This window comes from Mauremys reevesii, linkage group 10, assembly GCF_016161935.1.
Source record: "Mauremys reevesii isolate NIE-2019 linkage group 10, ASM1616193v1, whole genome shotgun sequence".
NCBI classification, from domain to species: Eukaryota; Metazoa; Chordata; order Testudines; family Geoemydidae; genus Mauremys; species Mauremys reevesii.
In genome coordinates, this window is record NC_052632.1 from 61,014,388 (window position 1) to 61,037,967 (window position 23,580).

At 42.8% G+C, this 23,580-nt stretch overlaps 1 protein-coding gene across 13 annotated transcripts in view; it reads left to right on the forward strand.

The window, feature by feature from the left end:
• The window catches only part of LOC120374096 (transmembrane protein 104-like), a 91,459-nt gene extending 72,421 nt beyond the window's left edge, over positions 1–19,038 (forward strand). For all 13 annotated transcript variants that reach the window (XM_039493334.1, XM_039493330.1, XM_039493333.1 and 10 more), the window contains one exon: positions 18,276–19,038. In XM_039493334.1, coding sequence (XP_039349268.1) covers positions 18,276–19,030 — 755 coding nt within the window. In that variant the 3' untranslated portion in view covers positions 19,031–19,038. The remainder of the gene's footprint in view (positions 1–18,275) is intronic.
• The last annotated feature ends 4,542 nt before the right edge of the window (positions 19,039–23,580 follow it).

A 23,580-nucleotide genomic window follows, 5' to 3' on the forward strand; every position in this document is an offset into this window, starting at 1 on the left:
GCCTGTGCTCAGTGCGGCTGAGGTAGGGGTGAGGAGAGCAAAGATCAATCAGATGTCACCTCAGCAGTCTCGTCAGATACCAGGGGACAGTTTGGACCCAGTGTAGGTCTGAGCTGCTTCAGGGCTGCTCTAAACTGCAACTGGAGCACAATGTTCTCTAGCCACATTTTCCCATTACCCTAACATGAATCCTACAGTTTGTGTGTGTGTAAAGGATAGAAAGTAAGGTTGTTGCATCATTTTTAGTACTTCAGTATCCACCAAAAGCAGTACCAATATGTGCACTACTAAGGGCTAATCTCTCAACGTGGGGCAGGAGAAATAGGACACGCAATCCTGCTCTTCCCTCTGCACTGCATTGACGTTTTGCCCTAATGAATCTCTTTTCTTTCCATTCATGTGACGTCCCGAGTGCTATGCTGTCACATTAGACTACAAGGCAGTAGGATGTGGGGAGGGCAGATCTCACATAATGATTTCAGGTCAGATGTATGAAACCCAGAGTCATCATAGGTAGAATGAAATTGACAGGTGGAAATGGAAATGCTCTGTTTGTATCAAGGGCTCCTCTACAACAGCTAAATGCATACTTTATTCTTTTGTCAGCTTGCATGTTCACATTGATCAGTTCATCCTGGAGTGTGATGTCTTGGCCCCTCTATCCTCTTCTGTAAGATATTGTTTACTTAAACTGTAGTTTACTCGCTGGTAGCTCAGCAACAGACATAATGGGTGTATATAAAAACATATATTCCATCTTCAGAGAAATGCACAGGATTTAGTCCACAAATTCCCTTGAATACTATATGAGTTAGGCAGGTACATCCGGTAACACCATTTGAAAACGTAGAGGATGGAGTACATGAGATAAAGAAAATGAAAATGATTGTCTATGGGAAAGAACCCTGGATGAGCTTATACCTTTAAAAATAATAAGCAACCAGGTAAGGAAGTTCTTCTTGAGAATTCAGGAACTGTAAATCTTATAAAACTTGGCAGGAGCTGTACATCTTGTAAAACTTGGAAGGAACTGTAAATCTTTGCAAATGTCAGCCTATGACTGAAACTGCGTTAGCTTGAAACCCTTACTTGTTTTGCCAAATAGGAGTTAGGAAAACATTTTTATCTCCCTTGGTCAATTATTCTCCCCATTGATAGTGAGACTGATCCAAAGCAGCATTATTGAGGCTTGGATACAGTGGTTGCAGCTACAGTGAACTGAGATCCCCAGGAGCAACTCTTCCAAGAAACAAAGACAGTTGATTCACAGTGTCAGCTGTCTTTATCATTACATTTAAAACTGGAACTTGTTTTTCACTCCAAATATATATCTGTATAACAACGAGAGCTTAGAAAAGGGGCTGTTCTAAACACTGCATAGGTCTCACCGGGATTTGAAATTCCATTGAATGAAAATATTAATATTTTCTTCAAAATCACGCAGGGAATATTTAACCCAATGCATTTATAAGTCTACAGGAGAAACCTGATCTGGTTTGTTTTAGCCCATTTGTACATTAGGGTTAGTCTAAGGGTACGTCCATACTACCCACCGGGTCGGCGGGTAGCAATCGACTTCTCGGAGTTCGATATATCGCGTCTCATCTAGACGCGATATATCGAACTCCGAACGCACTCCCGTCGACTCCGGAACTCCACCACCGCGAACGGCGGTGGCGGAGTTGATGGGGGAGCCGCGGACATCGATCCCACGCCGTGAGGACGGGTAAGTAGTTCGAACTAAGGTAGTTCGACTTCAGCTATGCAAATAGCGTAGCTGAAGTTGCGTACCTTAGTTCGACCCCCACCCCCAGTGTAGACCAGGCCTAACAGTATTAGTGCCCAGAGGGAAATTTACCATGGGAATACAACCTGATAACAATAACTAGAGAGATCGAGAGAGGGGCTGTGCTTTTAGTTAAGACAGTGGATTGGTATTTGGGAGACCTTAGTTCAATTCCTGAGTGTGGCACAGATGTCCTGTGTGTGATCTTAAACACATGCTTAAGTTCCATTGAAGTAAAAGGTAAGCCCACGCTTATGTGCGTTGCTGATTCACAGCCTTAATCTCTCTGTGCCTCAGTTCCCCATCTGTAAAATGGGGATAATACTATTCCATTTCACCCATCCTTTGTGTGTCCTTGTCTATTTAGATTGTAAGCTCTTTAAGGCAGGAACTGTTTGTTACTCTTTGTTTGTACAGCACCTAGCACAATGGGTCCCCTATCTTGGCTGGGGCCTCCAGATGCTACTGTAGTACAAATCAATTATAACAACTAAATTCTCTTGCTCTTCTGTATTTAAAATCTCTCCCAAAGCACTGCACTAATATTTGTCTGTCATTAAGTAGGGCCATGTAGAGAGAGAGAGACTGTGCCTAGGTATAGTAAAAGAATAAGCCTTAGTGATTTCTTTGGATTGAATCTAATAATATATTACAGCTAGAAATGCTAGGAACAGCAGAGGGAAAAATAGGTTTAACAGTTAAAAAGCTTTCAAGCTTATTAAGAATGCTTGTGTCTCTCAGCAACAGAAGTCGGTGCAATGAAAGATATTACCTCACCAGCCTTGTCTTTCTAATATCCTGGGACCAACATGGCTACAACAATACTGCATAATTAAAAGGATGTCATTTCTAAAATGACAGTACTGTATAGTGTGAATTAGGTGAATAGGAGAACATTTATTAGTTGTAATACTGTTTTGAAAATAAAACAGAAGTGATGCTGATTAGTAAATGGAATTTCTTATTAATAATCAGAAAACATGATGTTATTTCTTCTTCCTGGACTAGTATCTGTTCAGTTTGCCCCAACAAATACACACTTGCCTGAAGAAGATAAAACAATGCTATACACAATGCTATAAACAATGCTCTACAAATGGTAAACTTCTTTCCTTAAAGGAAATCAAGTCTGACAGATTGATTTTGATTTGTTTCTAGCCCTACACACACTTGCTATGTGAAATTGCTGTGAACTGAAGATATGGGAGTGTTGAATTATTCATGGCATTCAAAGCGTCTGGTAATCCTTCTAGTTACCATCAGTTAGTGCACACCTGATCCATTAAATATTGGACATCTGTTTGGAGGAATTTAAATATATAGATATATGGTTTCCTTGCATTCTGTTTGCAGTAGGGGAGCCTGCATCAAAAGATATTTACTCCATTTGCTAACTGACAAAAAGCTGCAAGTTCATTAGTAGGTTTGGAGGAAACAACTGTGTGAACTTTTGCTTTGCGAATATTTGCATGTGAAAACTAGTATCCTCCTAAGTTTCCAGAAATAGTTTTGTAGCCTTGTGCTATGGGTGGTATTTTTCCATCAAAGGTAGTTTTGCAAATTTAGCACAATTTGTGAATTTTCAGCACAGCAAAAGTTTCACTGTTTTTGTGTTGAAAATAATGATTTCCCCACTCCTCCGTCCCAAGTGGAATGGAAGTTTTCACTCTGCAACTACCGGCCATTCATTTCCCAGCGCGCGCACACACACACACACACACAAAAGTAAATTAAATTAAATTAAATTAAAAATAAAAAGACAAACTGAGAACATGCTTCCTTCTTTGGCAAGAACGTGATTCTTTGTTATGGCTGGTTTTGCTGGGGGTATGAATTGGCAGAGGATCTGCTGTGTGTGGTGGGAGGGCTCTTAATGAAAATTAGTGATATGTTATTAAAGTGCCCCTCTGCCAACAGGGACTGATTTAAAAGGCTCAAAAACATACATGATTAAAATGATAATTCAAACCATAACTAATAGCAACGTGACCTGCCAAAGGCTCCTGTATATAAAGGAAAAGAAGGGTCCATAACACTTGAGCTACAGATGGAAGATGATAACCCTTCTACCTCTGCAAGATGCAGCACAATCCCCTTGTACCTAAGAGGTCTGTAGTTCGGGAGTCAGAAGTTCAGAATAAGGAAAAGCTAGTTAGAAGCCTTACGACTATCTCTATAGTATTTGTAAGCTAACAGATGTGATATTTTCTCAGCTCCTGGAATAGTGGTGAGGTACTTTGATCTAAGCACAGCTCTTCTGTGAGTGAGCTGGGGAATAGTTCTAATGCAGGCATTCTTGAGCTCCATCCCTTGTATGGACTATCTGAGGGTATGTCCAGACTACCCGCCCTATTGGCAGGTAGCGATCGATTTATCGGGGATCGATATATCGCGTCTCATCTAGACGCGATATATCGATCCACGAACGCGCTCCCCATTGACTCCGGAACTCCACTGGAGTGAGTGGCGGTAGCGGAATCGACGGGGGAGCCATGGACATTGATCCTGTGCCGTGAGGACCCGAGGTAAATCGATCTAAGATACTTCGACTTCAGCTACGCTATTCATGTAGCTGAAGTTGCATATCTTAGATCGACACCCCCCCACCCAGTGTAGACCAGCCCTGAGGTTCTTGCCTGGCCCCTCCCTACCTGTTTTCAGTTGCATGACATCCCCGTGGCCACTACAGCAACTGCTTACATGGAAAGATAATATTTGGACAGTATTTATGCATTTTTATCTCCTTTCAATGTTCTTTAGCCGTTGGAAACCAGGAGGAAGAGTCAGGACCACGTGAACAGCCACTCTGTTGGGGATCACCCACAAGTGCTTTCCAGACCGAGAGTGATTCATGGACCTCTGGTATGCAGCCTCTGTTCTAAGGGAATCATGTGAGCCAGGCTGATGTTTCTCAGACGAGAATTCTGTGACATCACCTGCTGTTCACTGTGAATCCTGAAGTTCAAGTGCAAACACCTCTTGTTGTCTAAGTTACTTTAAGATGAGACCCGACATTAGAGTGGAATAACACTGAAAAAAGATCAAGCAATGAATTTGCTTGTATGTTTTCAGATTCTGTACTTATCTCTGGGTCCAGCCAGTCATACCGAAAATAGACTTTTTTATGGGGAGAATTTTTGAGCAGCGGGCATTAGTGTAAGACAGAGATTTTGAGCCAGCAGACCAAGGTCAGGTAGATTACCATTGCTTGTTAATTAATCCTTATTCTCCAGTGCTATTTTCAGAGTTGTGCAGCTTCCCCCTTGGATTTAGTGTGGCAAGTTTTCTATTATTCTTGAACGCATGATTTTTATCTATTTTTAGTATGAAAACATCATATTTTTTCATCTGGAGTGAAATCTCTGAACATCCATTATTCAGAAGAATCTTTGTCTTCAAATTATACAAGATCAAAAAAGAAAAGAAAAAGTGACTACTTTGTCAGAAATGCAGTGCTAAAAGAAGCTGGAACAAGCATGGCTTTTTGGGGCATAGATGTGACGTCTAATTAGAAAATCTCAGAGGAGTTAAACTACATTTGGGAGACCTATTGCTCCCTCTTGCAGAATAGGAGATTTGCTGAGTTTCTCCAAACAGGACTGGGGGCTGGGATTCAGAATTGCTTAAGATGCATTTGTTAAAATTTTATTTCCAAAACCCTAGCTCTGGTCTGTTGCTGTCAAATGGCTGAATTTCAGCAGAACTGGGAAATAGACAGGCAGGGCCATAAGTTCTTCTTCGTAGTAGAAAATGTGCCGAAAGATCTAATAGCTCCAGAAAGCAGCTACAACAATGAACTACGTAAGTTATCATGCTGTTCAGTTCTGAGAAAGAAATGACACTCGTAACTGGCCTTAGGCATGGCTGAAAAGACACACTGAAAAGTGCCCAAGACTATGGAGACCTTGACTGGGAAGATGCTGGCGACTGTTCTATTCATATATGGCAGCATTAGAAGTCTAATATGCCTGTAATTAGGGGGCAAGCTTATTCAAGCCTCTTTCAGACTGAGAGAAACCCCCCCACCCCACCTAAACAGATGGTCTCAGTATGGTAAGAAATCCACTGATAATATGAACTGCAGATGTCTGCCAATCATAAATTAGTGCCATCTTAAGCAGCAATAGCCAATCACGCCTCTTCTGTAGTAAGTTATGTTTTTCCCCACCACGTTATCAAATAGGCCTCAAGCCTCAATCCTGTCTGTGGTCTGAGAATTGTCTGTATGAAACGATGCAGATGTTGCAATTTCATGTGGCACTGTACAAGGTAGGACTTTTGGCTTGTGTTCCAGTTTTCAAGGGAGTTTCTTGAATATGTTGCTATGCTTTTTAGTATGCTAGACAGAGGATCAGATGGCCCAGAATTTCCCAGAAAGCTCAGAAAATCCATTATTTGTCTCTACCCAAATTGTATTTTGTTCATCTTTGTTTCAAAGTAAAATTATTGTCATCATTCTAGAATAGTAGGATAATGAGCCAATTTGTTTGGGAATTAATAAATAAATGTCAATTAGTGGCCATATGCTGGGTGTAGAGTCTTTGTGCTTGAAATCCTCTATGTATTGGCAAAAAAACCAGGAGTACTTGTGGCACCTTAGAGACTAACAAATTTATTTCAGCATGAGCTTTCGTGAGCTAAAGCTCACTTCTTCGGATGCATAGAATGGAACACACAGACAGGAGATATTTATACATACAGAGAACATGAAAAGGTGGAAGTATGCATACCAACAGGCAGAGTCTAATCAATTGAGATGAGCTATCGTTAGCAGGAGGAAAAAAAACTTTTTGAAGTGATAATTAAGATGGCCCATAGAAGGTGTGAGGAGAACTTAACATAGGGAAATAGATTCAATTGGTGTAATGACCCAACCATTCCCAGTCTTTGTTTAAACCACAGTTAATTGTATCTAGTTTGCATATTAATTCAAGTTCAGCAGTCTCTCTTTGGAGTCTGTTTTTGAAGTTTTTTTGTTGCAAAATTGCCACCTTCAAGTCTGTCACTGAGTGGTTAGAAAGGTTGAAGTGTTCTCCCACTGGCAACAAAAAAACTTCAAAAACAGACTCCAAAGAGAGACTGCCCATGACAGATGCCTGTCGGAACTGGAGTGACTGACACGTGCCAATGAACAAAAATAATAGCTTTCACTTACTACTGCCTTGAACTTCAGCTGATTGATCTAGAGGCAGAAGGCTTTGTATCCCATTACCAGCCCCCTCAGCCATTTAGTCCTGTCTCCTGGCAATAATTTTAAAATCAGCTTCATTCTAAATAATGCTCTCTCAAACTGACGGCCCATATTACACTGGGGCCTAAAGCGAAAGCTGTGATTTCAGAGCTTCAGCTAGTGAGTGTTTGTCCTATGTAGTAGGTGCTGACTGTCTCTGAAAGGGGTTTACTGTACATAATTTTGGTAATAAGGTTCTAGGAAGGCACTTTATGAGTCATGTACAAATTAACCACATGCTGATGTCCATCTGTAACTGGGCATGCTTGCCAGGTTTGCTAAGTCAATACTAGTAATGAGCATGCATATCCCCTACCACTACTCTGGTAGTGTCATGGTCTTCATAACACTTCTCTGGTCCTGTGTGCACATCCCTTTGAAAATGTTGTTCTGCAGCAGTTTGGAATGTTAACATTGCTGTAGTTCTCTCATCAATCTTTACTGGTGCCTTTTCGCTGTTTAGCAAACTGAGGTCCTTTTTATATCTGATGGTACCTTGTTGCTCAAAATTTGAATGTGGATAGCGAGCTGAGGTCATAAGCTTCCTGGAGTGAATCAAAGACAGTTCCCCCCACATCACCTAAGGCCTGAGTCTAATTTCAAATAGGAGCTGCCTATATCAATCTGCTCTCTGTGGGGTAGCTGATTTTCCGTGATACGGTAGCTGATGATGAATGCCATTTGGCTAAGAGTAGAAGCACTTCATAAATCATTAGTAAGTAAAGAGGTATACTTTATATTCATGTGATAGCGCTCTTGCAGCATTTAAACAGCCCATAGTTAACTCTATATAGAATCATATAATTATAGAATATCAGGGTAGGAAGGGACCTCAGGAGATCATCTAGTCCAACCTCCTGCTCAAAGCAGGACCAATCCCCAATTAAATTATCCCAGCCAGGGTTTGTCAAGCCTCACCTTGAAAAGCTCTAAGGAAGGAGATTTCACCACCTCTCCAGGTAACCCATTCCAGTGCTTCACCACCCTCCTAGTGAAAAAGTTTTTCCTAATATCCAACCTAAACTTTCCCCACTGCAACTTGAGACCATTACTCCTTGTTCTGACATCTGGTACCACTGAGAACAGTCTAGATGCATCCTCTTTGGAACCCCCTTTCAGGTAGTTGAAAGCAACTATCAAATCTCCCCTCATTCTTCTCTTCTGCAGACTAAATAATCCCAGTCCGCTCAGCCTCTCCTCATAAATCATAAATCCAGCCCCCCTAATCATTTTTGTTGCCCTTCGCTGGACTCTTTCCAATTTTTCCACATCCTTCTTTTAGTGTGGGGCCCAAAACTGGACACAGTACTCCAGATGAGTCCTCACCAATGCTGAATAGAGGGGAATGATCACGGCCCTCCATCTGCTGGCAATGCTCCTATTTATACAGCCCAAAATGCTGTTAGCCTTCTTGGCAACAAGGGCACACTGTTGACTCATATCCAGCTTCTCGTCCACTGTAACCCCTAGGTCCTTTTCTGCAGAACTGCTGCCTAGCCACTCAGTCCCTAGTCTGTAGCAGTGCATGGGATTCTTCCATCCTAAGTGCAGGACTCTGCACTTGTCCTTGTTGAATCTCATTAGATTTCTTTTGGCCCAATCCTCTCATTTGTCTAGGTCCCTCTGTATCCTATCCCTACCCTAGGATTGACCCCTACCCTAGGATCGACCCCTATGTTTCCATTCACAAACTTCTAAGAAAAAAATACCTTACTGAGAAAACGCTTAAATAGTTCAGGGTCTTTTGCCCTTTACAGACTTAGGTACAGCCCGTGTTAATTCTTATCATTTTAGTAGTTGCAATTATCCTAGGTATATGTCCTCCTTGATTACAGATTTCCTAGATTCACATGGACTTCACAACACTTGCCCCCACTTCTCCCCCAACCACTGTAAATAATAAAAAAGTCATGTTGCAGGGTTTGGTGGTTTTTTAAATCCCTACCATCAATCTAGCTATTCCTTTGAGAGCTACAGGAAAAGCTTATTGCAGGGAAACGCCATGAATATATAATTGGTTATTCAAGACTCATGGTACTGCAGTGGAGATTCATGTTCCTTAAGCCGACTTTGACTCCCAGATAGCCTGCCATGTGGTTCTGCCCCATAATGCTGCTGCTGGCATTAAATTATGCAGTTAATCTAGCTTGAAAAATTGCTTCTCCTTATCCAAAGACCTGATGACTTTGTTAGATCGGCAGGGACTCAAACAGAGTGAGATAAGAGACACCCACAAAGTTCAATACGCAAAGGGCTAAGGACACTTTTTAGTGTTAGAGCATAGGAATTAAAATATATTGACTCATCTATTGATGGTAACACCTCTCTGGTTAACTCTTTTATTGCATTTTTTTCTATCAAGTGGCCAGTTATGAAGAACATATTTTTCCCTCTAACAATAGAGGAAATGTTTGAGGTAGAAGCTGAAGGGTGCACAGCTGGTTTTCTCACCATTTAAGTGTGCAGTGCAGATATGTAGCACAGTAATTCCACAGTAAAGGAAGGAAGCTATAACCAGTTGGCATAAGAAGGGTAATAGAAGTCTGTTATTTTTTATGCATGAGATTACTTACATTTATAATTTCCATCAGTTAATGCGGAATTAAGCATGTAAATCCTTAATGCACCAAGAGGACAATAGGCTCCTACAGTGTCAGTTATGCCAGACTTCCGTTTGTTGACAAATTAACTTAATTTCTGAGGTGCATATGCTGAAACAAATACATTTCCTCATCTCCCCATCCCCAGTATGACACTGATCCAAACCCTATTGAAGTATTTCCATTGATTTCAATGGGCTTCAGATCAGGCTTTAAGAAACAAAGTGAAGAATATTTCATACATTGTGTTGTTTCTACTGAAATTAACCAGTGAGTTTACAGGACTCTCTGCAATCAGTGGCTGGTAAATTACACAGTTTCAAGTCTCACTGGCTTGAATTTGATTTTTTTCACTGCTTCCTTACTTAACTCTGCAGGTTTGTTTTCTTTAAAATGAGAACAAAGAGTTTCAGCAGGCAGAATGCATCAGAGGACAGACTGACAATGGGCATTCTCTGTCTATAAAAATAAGTAAATAACTATTTTCAAAGAGCCCTTTGGTAGATGGGAATAGGATTTGACCAGCTGGTTCATATATCATGGGCCAGATTCTGGTCTTAATTATATTGGCATACATTTGTAATAATCCTGATGTCAATGAAGTTACTCTGGAGCTTTGCTGGCATAAATGAGATGGGAATCTAGTCCACTAGGTGGAAAACTCAGTACACAAACCAGCTTCCTACATTTGGATTGTCTGAAGTTACATTGTGCCTTACAATGTACAGACTAAAAATGTAAGAAATAATCAGGTATTTCCAACAGATGGTGCAGTTGTTTGGAGCAATAATTCTTGCAGGCATGGTAATAAGCAGGCAGTACTATTTTCTGTTTGTGTGGCATCTGAGAAAGTATAATGAGATGTGGAAATGGAAATTACACAGACTATCACTGAGCCAAACACCATTGCTGAATTTAAAAAGGGCTGGAAAATGTTATGACCTATTAAATTATGCTGATCTAGTGGCCACAGACCCAGAACACAGAGGAGTTCTTCTCCCTATTTTTGTTAAAGTCTAAGGGCTGGAATTTTTAATTGCTGGGAATGTGGGATTCAACTGCTCCAACTCCTATATAGTCACTCTCACAAAACCCTTTACTCTGGCTTTGGACAAGGGGTTAGGGTAGACTTCACCTTTGGTGCAGGAGGAGTTTGAGCCAAATGGACAGACTCCCATTGACATCAGGCCTAAAGTGAATCAGTGCACATGAAAAACAGTGTTTTGTATGTGCAGATGCATATTTTGCTTGAGCAACTTAGATTTTGGTGCATGAAAATATTGGCATAAAGGTTAATGACCACTGAGTGGAATAAAAGGCTGTAGGCCATACATGAGCTAAGATATTATAAACGAGTGATGTATGGGAAATTATATAGCAATAGTTTCAGCGGATGGTTTTTATAGACTTCTCACAGTTTAGGTGAGAACTTTGTTGACTTGAAATTGGCTAATAAAACCATTGCTCACCAAATGTCAGATTAGACTGATGTAAGCAGTAGGACAATCATAAAAGATTTTTTTTAAAATGAAGTCACCAACTTGGGCATCAAAAAAGCACTTTAGAGTTTGCTTAGTGATGTAATCCATCTAATTCAAGGAAAGTAAGGGTTACATCTTTTTAATTTGTCATAATGTCTGAGCACAAAGGGGTTGCAAAGGGGCTGCAGAAAGTATCTAACACTTACTCAATCAGAATGCATGCAATAAATTAATATCTTAAGGCAGTGATGAGCTGCCAAAATCTTAACAACCGGTTCCCTATAAAAAGTTCTGATTTAAGGGATGTGCCACAGTATGTATTTTTTGTACCAATAGGGTTACCATACGTCCGTATTTTCCCGGGAGGAATTTAAATTTTTTTTAAAAATTCCACCCGGACGGTGATTTAAGAACCAAAAAGCCTGACATGTCCAGGAAAATATGGCTGTATTCAGATGGGCCTGAACTAGAAATGAGCTCCGTTTCACATGTGTGGGTCCCCGCCACTCCCTGGGGGTGTGGTGTGCACATGTGTGGGTCCCAGCTGCTCCCTGCCCCCCTCATTGAAGCAGGTGTGCAGGGTTACTGCCCTGGAAACTGCAGGGCACCAGTGGATGTGGGGCCGGCTGCAGACAGGGGCGTGGGGCAGGGCTAGCTGGAGGCAGGGGGTGTGGGGCTGGCTGCTGGCAGGGCAGGGGGTGCAGAGCTGGCTGGAGACAGGAGGGTGCGGGGTTGGCTGGAGGCAAGGGGGTGCAGAGTTGGCTGGAGATGGGGGTGTGTGGGGCTGGCTGGAGGCAGGGCAGGGGCTGACTGGAGGTAGGGGCTGGCTGCAGGCAGGGCAGGGGTATGTGGGGCTGGCTGGCTTTGGGCAAGGCTGCAGGGGGGGTGCGGCAAGGGTTGGCTGGAGACAGGGCAGGGGGTGCGGCAGGGGCCCCTCACAGGGAAGTGGGTTAACCAGCAGTTCTAAAACCGCTTCAAAATGTAACCGGTTCACGTGAACTGGTATGAACTGGCTCCAGCTCACCCCTGTCTTAAGGGAGACTCTTTGGGGTTATGGGTCATGGAATAAATAAAATATTGGCATCCTGAACTGCTACAGAACAGGAAACAAAGGACAGCCTTAAATCCCTTTAAAGGTGGATAGGAGTTAGTTGAGGTGCTGCAAGGATCCATAAGGGGACACCAGCTTTCTGTTAATGTACTTGTATAAATGACCGTAAGATGTACAGAAACAGAGAAGATGCTGCTCTAGGAGGAATGCCAGTACCTGGAATAAGGAGGTCTCAAACACAATAGGATAGATCATTTTGCTGATTGGTTGTCAGTGCAGATAAGGGTGGAAGTAATAGCCTGGGAGACAAAAGCATTAGTATAAATATTTGCTGGGAGTCAACCTTTCACATATAAACCCAGAGAAATGAAGCCATTTAAGAATGAATTTTTAGCTTGGGAGTCTTGGTTAACAGAGTCTGGAAGGCAAGAAGTTTAGTTTCTCAGACAATTGATTGGTGCAACAAAGACACAGAGAAACATGGGTAGAACAATTGCTATTGTTTGCTACAGCTGGTTAAACATTTTCCATCACAGTGGGGTTTCTTTTTTTTGACAGAATTTTTTTTAAGTAACCAAAATGTTTGCACAAGAAAATGGTTTTTCCTCAAACATTTGTTTTTTTCTTTAAACACTGAATGTTCTTCATTGTTTGGCAAATGAAAATTGATTTTTTTTTTGTTTCTGAACTGAACATTTTGATGAAAACTGAACATTTTCCGTTGCTGAAAACTGATTCTTTTTAGCTTTTTGACAATTCCCCCAAATTTCAGAGTTTTAAATTTTGACAAAAACCAGGACAAAAATATCTTCTATCAAATATTCACAGAAAAAGAAAATCCTAATGAGCACTACTGCTTTTATATGTAAGTATAAATCACCAAGTCTTCATTTGAGCCAGTTCCTAGTTATCCTTTTCCATGAGGCATCCACCTACCCAGAAGAAAAGTCTGATCCAAGTAGCTAGAAGGTCCTTTTTTGTTTTATCAGCCTTCCATCTGTACTTCCGTCTATCCCTCATTATCTATAATTACTCTGCTTCTGTTCTGGGCCTGAATGGATTGGGAAAGAAAAAAAGAAAGTTTGAGGTTCTCAGTTAAAAACTCTCCAAACATGGCTACAAATGTTACCATACTTGAAGATCTTGATTTTTTTTTTAATACACGTCAGTACGCACAAGATATTTTGCTATTTCCCAAAGTGTTTCAGTGGTTGTACCAGAGCAAATAGACGATGGTGAGTGCTGTGGTGGAAAGCATTAGATTATATGGTAGTACCTAATTTAGGGTTTGACTATGGAGTTACCACAAACCCCTAGTAAGAGACAGCACGGAGCTGTGCTGCCCCTGGGATTGAATTGTGACTGAGCCTGGTTCCTCCCCCTTTCTCTAGGGAAGAAATACTCTGTGCCAGCACTTTAATGTATGCAGACTACTTTCCTCCTCTGTGGAGCTGTTCAGCTGCATTGGCTGGTGCATTGTGGGAGGTGTGGAGTCAAGGTTCTGCCCACCGGTTTGGAATTAGGAGTAGCATCTCTAGGGAAGCTGCGCAGTACCTGCAGCCCATGCAGGGGAGCAAGGGTTCTTATATCCCCTTAGTGCCGCCGTGAGTACAGATGGTGTCTTTACTCCTGAGGTTTTCATGTCAGTTCACATAAGCGTATCTCTTGCATTAACTCAGACAGACACATGGCTAGAGGTGGGCATGAAACAAGGCCTCAGAACCGCCCCTCTGCACTGTTTCTCCAGCTCCCTGACAAAATAGCATCACTGGAAAGAAGAGAGTTGGAAGCTGAGTTCACAGTGTGTGATATTGAGGGCTAGGAGGTAGAAAGAAATGCTGAAACAACCCCTGCTGTGCATGGAGTTTGGAACGTTATGTTGGCAGCTGAAATCTGTAGATATTTTCAGCTAGGAATGTTTTCTATTGTGTCACCTGGCAAAAATTAGCTCAGCGTGACCAGGCACTGTACACGAATAGTGTGTTTGCCAGGTGGCCCATTAATCATACATGGCAGAAAGCAAGGACTCAACCACTGACATTGTCAATGCCAAGGAGTTACATCAGGCGGCAGTAACACATACAGTATAACAGTATTTGTGTGATAGCACAGAATTCTTCACAACGAGCAGAAAATCCACCTTGATATTTTGGATTAAAGCTGTTTGGAGAAAAGGGAGTTTCTTAACAACCTATCTGGCACATTTATATTGTACCTGGGGAGGCAGCCCTTCTTCATTTTGTTACAAACTTGCTTCTTTATGAATCATTCTCCAGAAAAGCAATTGGCTGAGATTTTCAAAGCAGTACAGGGAGTTCAGTCATCCATCTTCTGCTTAGATTAATAGCAGAGTCTGGCTAAATCCCCTGCACTGCTTGTTCTTTCGCTTGTGAGCTCTTTGGGATAGGTGCTGTCTCTTAGTAGGTGTTTGTATGGTGACAAACACAATGGGGCCCCAATTCTGGTTGGGGTTTTTGGGCATTGATACATTACAAAGAATCATGTTTTTTTCCAACACTAGTTACTGTGTTCCATTCAGCTGAGTTATGCCAGCGCCTGTCTGTATGTCCCAGGACCTCAGACCTTCTGTGGGACAGAGCTATTCTGGAGGGAACATTGAGCAGTGAACGGAAACTGGAAGCCACAGCCCTGTACTTGAAGGGAGCATGGAGCCAGCCAATGCAGCCCAGAGAGTGGGCTAGGCTGACTCGGGAGAGTATGTGTGGCCAGAATACTTAACAAGGCCAGCACCTCTCCTGGCCAGCCTCTGCCAGAGGGAGAGCTCAAGACATACGTTAATGCCGCCAATGCAGCAGAACCCCTGTAGGAAGATGGTAGTGCAAGGGTGTGCGTGAGAATCTGTCCCGTTCATTTAATAGGCTCTGGCAAGGTCTTTATTAATTGCTGAGAATTGACATTGGGAGTGGAGAACTGGGAAATATTTCCATTATTTTTTATAAATATCATCTGCCTTCACTGTATCTGTGTGATAATACCCTGCCTAAGTGCACAGAGTTAGCTCGAAAGGGGTTGTTAAATAAACTAGGCAGGAAAGGTAGTAGAATGACCTAGATAAAGCAGCATCCCCATCAACACAACAGCCTAGTTTATAGCCATGAAGAGGAAACTCCTCAGCCCAACCCTGGCAGCAGAGCTGTTTTCCAAGCCTGAGACACTCAGACCACAAGATATGGATCTGTTAAAGGATTTGCCCTGCAGAGAGGACAGGGGAAGTCCTCAGCATTTGCAGGCTGTCAGAGACTGACTGGGAGTCCAGGCATTGCAGCAAGCAGACTGTAACTGAGGAGACACCAGGCCCAAGTTGGCTCTATGCTGGCGTTTGAGGGGAATGCTAAGTGTGGGTAAGAGAACACACATGTAGATCTATTTGTTATTTTAAATCCACATCTCTGAGCGCTGTGCTCATACTTTCTGTTGAAGAAGCTGCTCCTGTGTTAGTGCATAACATTACAGTCCATTACAGCCTCCCGGGGGAAACTCTGGCAGGTACCAAGACCATTGGTCTGCTAGGTATCATGGTTGGGTGCCAGAGGCACGCACTTGGGAGGACAGGAAGAGGGTCTCAGAAGGGCCCATGACACTGGACATCTGTGCTTTTGGGTCATCTTTTAAGATGTAACATCGAGGGTTAGGCCTTCATCTTGTGTAAACGGACAGAGTTCCATTGAAGTCAGCGGAGGTACACTGATTTACACCAGCTGGGGATCTGACCTCTACACCAGTAGAGCTGATTTTTCTACCTGTTTTGAGCTGAAAGGCTATTTGTATGTCTGCAGCCTGGGAGTGTTGCAAGTAGAGCTGATAGGTTTCAGAGTAGCAGCCCTGTTAGTCTGTATCTGCAAAAAGAATAGGAGTCCTTGTGGCACCTTAGAGACGAACAAATTTATTGTAGCATAAGCTACACAAGTACTCCTATTCACTTCTGAGCTGTAGCCCACGAAAGCTTATGCTACAATAAATTTGTTAGTCTCTAAGGTGCCACAAGTAATCCTGTTCTTTTTGCAAGTAGAGCTGTGTGAGAACCTGTGTGACAAACCATGCCTGGGCAGGAAGATGGATTCATGGGTCTGTTCAGTCTCCACCTTCTGTGGTCCTGCAATGCAAAGGCAGGGGGCACTCACCTGTTGGCAAAGTCTGGCAGGTTTCTTTTCCTGGACAGATTTCCCTGTTCTGGACAGATAGCACGAAGTAGGGGATATGCTGAAAAGTGTGGATGAAACCAGCAAGTTTCCTTGTCAGGGTTTCATTACAAAACTGATGAGTCTCACTGGGCTCCTAAAAATAACTATCAAAAACAGGGTTTCTCAAACAGCTTGTGTAGGGAAAGCCCTTGGCGGACTGGGCTGGTGTGTTTACCTCGGCCCGTGTCACTTCCAGCAGCTCCCATTGGCCCGGAGCAGCGATCCGCGGCCAATGGGAGCCGCGATCGGCCGGACCTGCGGACGGGGCAGGTAAACACACAGGCCTGGCCCGCTGGGGCTTTCCCTACACAAGCGGTGACCCCTGTTTTGAGAAACCCTGATCAAATCCCGGTAGTTTCCTGAGAAGATACAGTGAAATTCACCAGTTCTGGCAAAACTTGCTGGTTTTGGCTGAATGTTGCTTTGAGTTTGTATGAACATGAAACTGGAGGGGGGTCACAAACCCTATGTATTGAACTGATCAGAAATGTTCTCTAAAGCTTTGTTCAAACCCAAACCAATTTGTTCATCCACCAAGGTATTTATATTGTGTTCTTCATTTCCAGCCTGGCATGTGATGTTAGGCATTCTCTCATATAAAGTGCCTGGGACCAAAGTGTAGATGATTTTATTGGGTCTTCCTTTGCTTATATAGAGTATTTAGTTACTCATGCTCTAACCCCGGGTGGGCAAGCTATGGCCCAGGGGCCACATCCGGCCCTTCAGACATTTTAATCCTGCCCTCAAGCTCCCACCAGGGAGTAGGGTCCAGGTCTTGCCCTGCTCCGCGTGTGCCATGGCTTTGCATGGCTCCCAGAAGCAGCAGCATATCCCCCCTCCGGCTCCTGCCCATAGAGGCAGCCAGGGGGCTCCACATGCTGCCCCCACTCCAAGTGCCACTCCACAGTTTCTGTTGACCGGGAACCATGGCCAATGGGAGCTGCAGGGGTGGTGCCTGCGGATGCGGCAGTGCACAGAGTGGCCTGGCTGCACCTCCGCGTAGGAGCTGGGGTAGGGGGACATGCCATTGCTTCCGGGAGCTGCTTGAGGTAAGTGCTGCCCGGAACCTGCACCCCTGACCCCCTCCTGCACTCCAACCCCCTGCCCTAGCCCTGATCCTCCTCCCACCCTCTGAACCCGTTGGTCCCAGCCCAGAGCACCCTCCTGCACCCCAACCCCTCATCCCCAACCCCACCCCAGAGCCCACACCCCCAGCTGGAGCCTTCACCTCTCCTGCACCCCAACCCCCTGCCCCAGTCTGGAGCCCCCTCCCACACCCTGAACTCCTCATTTCTGGTCCCACCCCAGAGCCCTCACCCTCTCCTGCACCCCAACCCCCAGTTTTGTGAGCATTCAGGGCCCACCATACAATTTCCATACCCAGATGTGGCTCTTGGGCCAAAAAGTTTGCCCTCCCCTGCTCTAACCCATAAAGCCAGACCAGGCCTATTAACTAACTTATGTCTGAGCTCTATTCTTCACCTTCTCTTTTGCTTGCCCAAGTCCATGGATAAGTGGTGCATGTACATTTGGAGTCAGAGTCAGATCATCAGCTGGTGTAAATCAGTATTGCTCCACTGAAATCAATGGAGCTACCCTGACTTATATCAGCTGAAGAGCTGGCCTGGAGCCTGTTAGTCATCCCCTTCTAGTACTATTTATTGTTTTGCTAGAGATTAGCCCCCAGCTACAAAGTCCAAATTCAGAGCTGTTTGCATCCATGGTTTTATTTTGGGCTTGTCTTAGCTGCTGGTTACTACAGTAAACAACAACCAGAAAAGGGAGGTGTTAATGGGGGAAATAGGATGGTTAATACCTGGATTTAAAAAAGGAATAAAGAAATTGTGAGTGTCTTCATCAGTAATCTAGCAATTAGAGTTTACCACCAACACTTTTAATCCTAACTCTTTTCTTCTCTTTTACAGTTTTTTGCATTATGTTCATCATGGCCTTCCATCTCCTAGCTATTGGCCGAGGCAAAGGAAATCCTGCTCTGGCTAACTTCAGTGCTCTTCCAAACATCTTTGGAGCTTGTTCACTAGCTGCTGTATCCCAGGCCACCCTTCCTAATATCATTCCTCCCATACTAAACAAGGCCAACCTTGGTCTGGGAATTGCTATTGTCTTCATAGTTGTGGGTGCTTTTTATGCACTGCTTTCATTAACAATCATGTTCACCTTCAAAAATGACAAGATTCAGGAAATTGTTCTGTTAAATTTTTTGGATTGCTCTATTGTGCCTGGAGTGTTCTTCATTTACTTCTTGGGACTCTATACCACTTTTAAGGTGAGTGCCATCTTTCCCCTGAATGCAGTGGCTTTAAGAGACAACATATGGGCTGTGTTCAGCTCCTTCCAATGTTCTCGCATTTGGGCTGTTGAAAGACTCCTCTTTCCGCTTTTGGCCATCATCCCACCAACTGTGATTGCAGTCGTTACTGAGAACATAGAGGTGATTGTAGGAATAACTGGCTCCTATGCCGCAACCACCATCCAGTTTATCATCCCACCTCTGCTGGTTCACTATAGCCGCACAGATACCCAGGAGAAGTTTGGCCCAAGTGTTCGTATCAAGCATGCCTCTCCATTTCAGCACAACTTTTGGATAATTCTAGCCATCATCTTTGCTGTATTTACTATCACCACGGTGACAATATTGTATATAACACATCAAAGTTAATAAAAAAATACCAGTGTTAAGTAATGGAAATGCATTTTCAGTGAACCAAGTGATCAGCAATACCTTAAAAATTCATACGAAGTGCTCAAGTTAGAAACATAGCCCCTCATAATAATGACGATTTATTATTGATTCTTACTCAGGCAAGTACTGTATGGAATCTAAATAGATTCCATGTTCATTTTACATTCTAACCTAGTTATTTTCAGCACGAGGACAGTTTGCAAGAGAATGATGTGTTGCATTAGTTGTTGTTCTTATAATTTAAAAATATTAGTAATAACATAAAATGTGTTGAACTAGTTAGGGTGGAAGGTGAAATGAGATAGTCACCACTGCTTTACTGAAATGCAGCACACTTCTAGAGTGAAACATAGCAGCTGTTTGATACACAATAGCTTGCTGCAGGAACTAAAGAAGAATGTGTCTGTGGGATGAATGCTGTTGGGAGACTAAATATCCAAGTTCAGAAATCTTTTTGGTTTGTCTTTACAGTCATGTACAATATTCCTTATCAATGTTAAAATGTTTACTTTGCATGACGGCCTTACCAGGTGTCTAGTTGTCACCTGGATAAAGTGAGGGGACATTCAGTGCTCATCCCCCGTATCTACCTGCGCGTGTGTGTTCTACATACACACCCTTGCTTACCTCAGAGAAGCATTTTGAGGATAAGTAAGTTAATGGTTAAAGTACTTTGAGGTACTTAGATTTATTAATGATGATACATGAATCTCTGTCATTGTGATCCTATTACCATGCATAACTCCCACCAGTACACAGACATTTTCATAATAATAATCGGATGAACAGTTTTTAACAAAGTGAGGAAGTGCCAGGCTACCCATAACATTATTATCTATCTCCCTCGCTATCTATGAATGATGTGCGCCAGGAATCCACTGCAGTTTCCCATACATTGCGTAGTTCTGTACTAATGAGCAGATTTAAATTAACAAATCTTGTGAGGTAAAAAGAGTTCTTTTGTTTTTAAAGCTCTTGAGGGAAAAATCTCTATATGACAAACAAAATTACCATCACGGTGATAAGTTAGCATAGCTGTATACATTATACACAACTAGAATAAGTCTGAAACTGCTGACACATTCAGAGTTCACTTGGCACATTATTAAAGCGAGGAATGTGTTAGTCTCAGTAAGTCAGGGAGTAAATTTTTTTCTAAGGGGTGTTGGGAAATTAATAAATGTTGCTTGTCTGTTGGTGCCTGGTCACCAGTTGAAATTTCTTCATGCTGATATCAAATTAGTCAAGATGGCCCTGTTGCAACTGCCAAAGGCATGAAATTATAAATCCTATGTGATTGGGAGTGCTCGGACTATATCTGTCCTCACAATGGCATCTTCATAAGACTTGGCCTATTAGAATGCATACCTGTTGCTTTCCTTAGTGCAGATACTGTCCTCCCATGACAAGCTGATCTTCTGCACTTACTGTTGGTTGCCCTCAGACTTTTTATTGCATCCGGGAGTCACAGTCCTTCTCTTCCCATGTTGGACAATTTGAATTGTGAAGTATGGGATGTGTTGGTTGTTGGGAAACTTACTTGAATGAAACAATATAAAAATGACATTTGAAGATTGGCCACTCTACTCATCTCGAAATTTGAAGGGTCTCTGACACAAGGCTCCAGCTTTGATACATCTACAACATAAATAGGCTTTTCCTCTAAGATAAAGTGTAGTTTGTTTAATTTCTGATAATGAATGTCTTCTATTTGGGAATTTATGCCTTTTCCACAGACAGCATGTAATTAGCATGCAATAAATTACCAAACCAGTGGGAGTAACTAGAAAAAAGTAGTTAAAAGGAAGTTTAGTCACAAAACATTTGAAGTACAACTGGAAGTACAGAAGAGAGGATGCAGCCATATCAGCTTCTTGGCACATTTTTGGTCTAAACTGTTTTGTGAACAGGGCCAAGGGATGTCCTCTCTGCATGATTTCGTGTGTATGCAATCCTCCCTCCCATGGCGGGAGGGCTTCACCTTGAATGGTCCCTGTTAACTATTCATGCTAAACAATCTGTGCAGATCTTGTATTTAACAGTGACACTTTGAGTTAGGCTATGTCTACATTAGAGACTTTACAGCAGCACAACTACCACTGCACCTGTGCCTCTGTAAGATCTCCAATGTAGCTGCTCTATGCTGACAGGAGAGAGCTCCTCACTCAGCATAATTAAAGCACCTCCAGTGAGCGGTGGTAGCTATGTTGGTGGGAGTGCATCCCCCACTGGCATAGCACTGTCCACATCGGTGCTTCTGTTGGTGAAACTTATGTCTCTCATGGAAGTGGTTTTTTTCACATCCCTCATTGACAAAAGTGATAGTGTAGACAAAGCATTAGTTTCCCAGTCCTGAAGAACTCTGCGTAAGCTCGAAAGCTTGTCTTTCTCACTGACAGAAGTTGGTCCAATAAAAGATATTACTTCACCTACCTTGTGTGTCTGACTTTGTGGGTGTCATTTTGAAGAAGGCTGGTTTGTAAATGCACCCAAATCCTTTCTCTGTCTGCCCTTGCCATTCCAACCTGGCCTGTCCTTCAATCCCATCACTAACTTTCTATTGTTACTTCTCTGCCAAGTGGTAATAGCTGTAGGGCCTTGTGTGTCACTTTCCTATTGGAGGAGAAACCAGTGACATGGAGTCTGGATGTGTTCTCGGTGCAACTTGTTTTATTTACACATACTCCAGTGCTGGAATGGAAGCTAGGGAGTCCAGTGGGCTTTGCTAGCTTAGCTCAGATGGTTTTTTTTTCATTGTATTAAACTTGGACAGTCCAAGACAATCTATTGCTCCCTGCCTAAGTCATTTTCCATGGGATACCTTGATATTTCCCCCTGCAGTGATTGTCCTGAATCTCTGCTCCTTGCTTACAGTCCCTTAATGCAAAAATGTCTGAAGGGTCTCTTTCCAGTTTGACTCTGTCCCTCTATGTGTTTGCTGCCCCCTACAATGTTGGTGACCTCAGCAGATTTGATACGGGTTGAAGTTACAGCAAAGATATGTGAAACAATGAATGGGCCTGATTAACAAAGAACTTAAATCTCTGTGAAGCAACCCAAAGAGGCAGAGGTTTACAAGGGAGCTGTGGCAGGCCTAGAGGAGGCTTTGCTTGAAGATGGATGCATGAACAACTGAAATGTTCTAGGTGGTGGACCAGCCTCTTGTTTTACCTGAGCATTCTTAGCTGTTGTGAGGGATACAACTTTGCAGTCCATCAGTGGTCCATGGACTCTAATTTGAGAACCACTGTCCTAGATTTTTCATCTTGCGGCACCCTGTACTATGGGGAAGCCCTAACTCAGCCATAGTTAAGGCTGACTGGAGTTTACTGTTTAACAGCTGATTTTTCTAGGGACTCTAAAATTGACATGATTGCTCAGATTGCCCTGAGCATTAGTGTGTGTCATTGGAATCTGAGGTAACTTTAATGGTGCAAAATTGGTGTAATTTGGTCAAGGGGTCCCTGAGAATCAGTACCTTTAATAAAAGGACATGTCAGTAAAATTTTCCTGTTCTTCTAATGTTTTTGCAAACATCTGAGGCCCAAATGCATCACGGATCTGTCCTAAATTGATATTGCCTAGTCAGGTTTGATCTCAGCTAGTGTCTGGCACCCACAACCACTTTGGGGAAGCAATATTGGGAAAGTTATTAGGGATTGAAGTTGGTCCTACGAAGTGCCTCAGTCTTGGATGATGTGCTCCAGACTGTGCCTGGTGCATGCGCCACAGGACTGCTGCTCTCTGACAAAACAAAAGTGTGAAGGAACGGCTGATGTCAGCCTTAATTCTGTATTAAAGTCCTTCTGTCAGTGAATGGACAGTCACATGCCTTCCTCCCTAGTTCTTAAACTGAGTCAACAGGTTTCTGGAAGGTGACAAAGATTCATCCCACTGAACGTCACAGCACTGGGGTGAGCTCATTACATCCTCATCATTAGAGTGGTCTTTGTATATTTTTGGTTCAATTTTATTTTTTAGCATTGGTGGAGAACCCATACACTGGCCCTCCTTGGTGTATTTTAGTCTGTGTCACGTTTGTCCTCCTTTCTGTAACTCTGGCTATTTTGCAGACTTGAGAGGGGTGACTTATATTATGTAGAATAAATATATGATGTCAGGTCTGACAATAACAGGATGATGTAATGGGCTGCTATTAAAAATAGGCATTTTTTGCCATTTCATATTCTTGTCACTGTGTTAGAAATGTCATAAGGTTGCATTTGTTTTCCCTACCATTTTCTCTTCTCGTTACTGTCTTCATCACAGGAATAAATTAATTTTGTTGGCATGAGTTTTTGTCCTTGCTGTGACAGTGGGGAAAATGGAATGAAACTACTTGACTTTTTCACAGTATCCATGGCTCCCCCAGGACAACAGATTTGCATTTTTATCACAGATTTTACAGTGTGAGTTATGGGGCCAAAGCTTTGTTCTGTAGAGTGCAGTTGGAAGTTTCATTTATGTTCTTGTAGGAAGCAGTTGACCTTTCTAAGGATAGAAGCATCAGTAGCCCATAGCAGAGA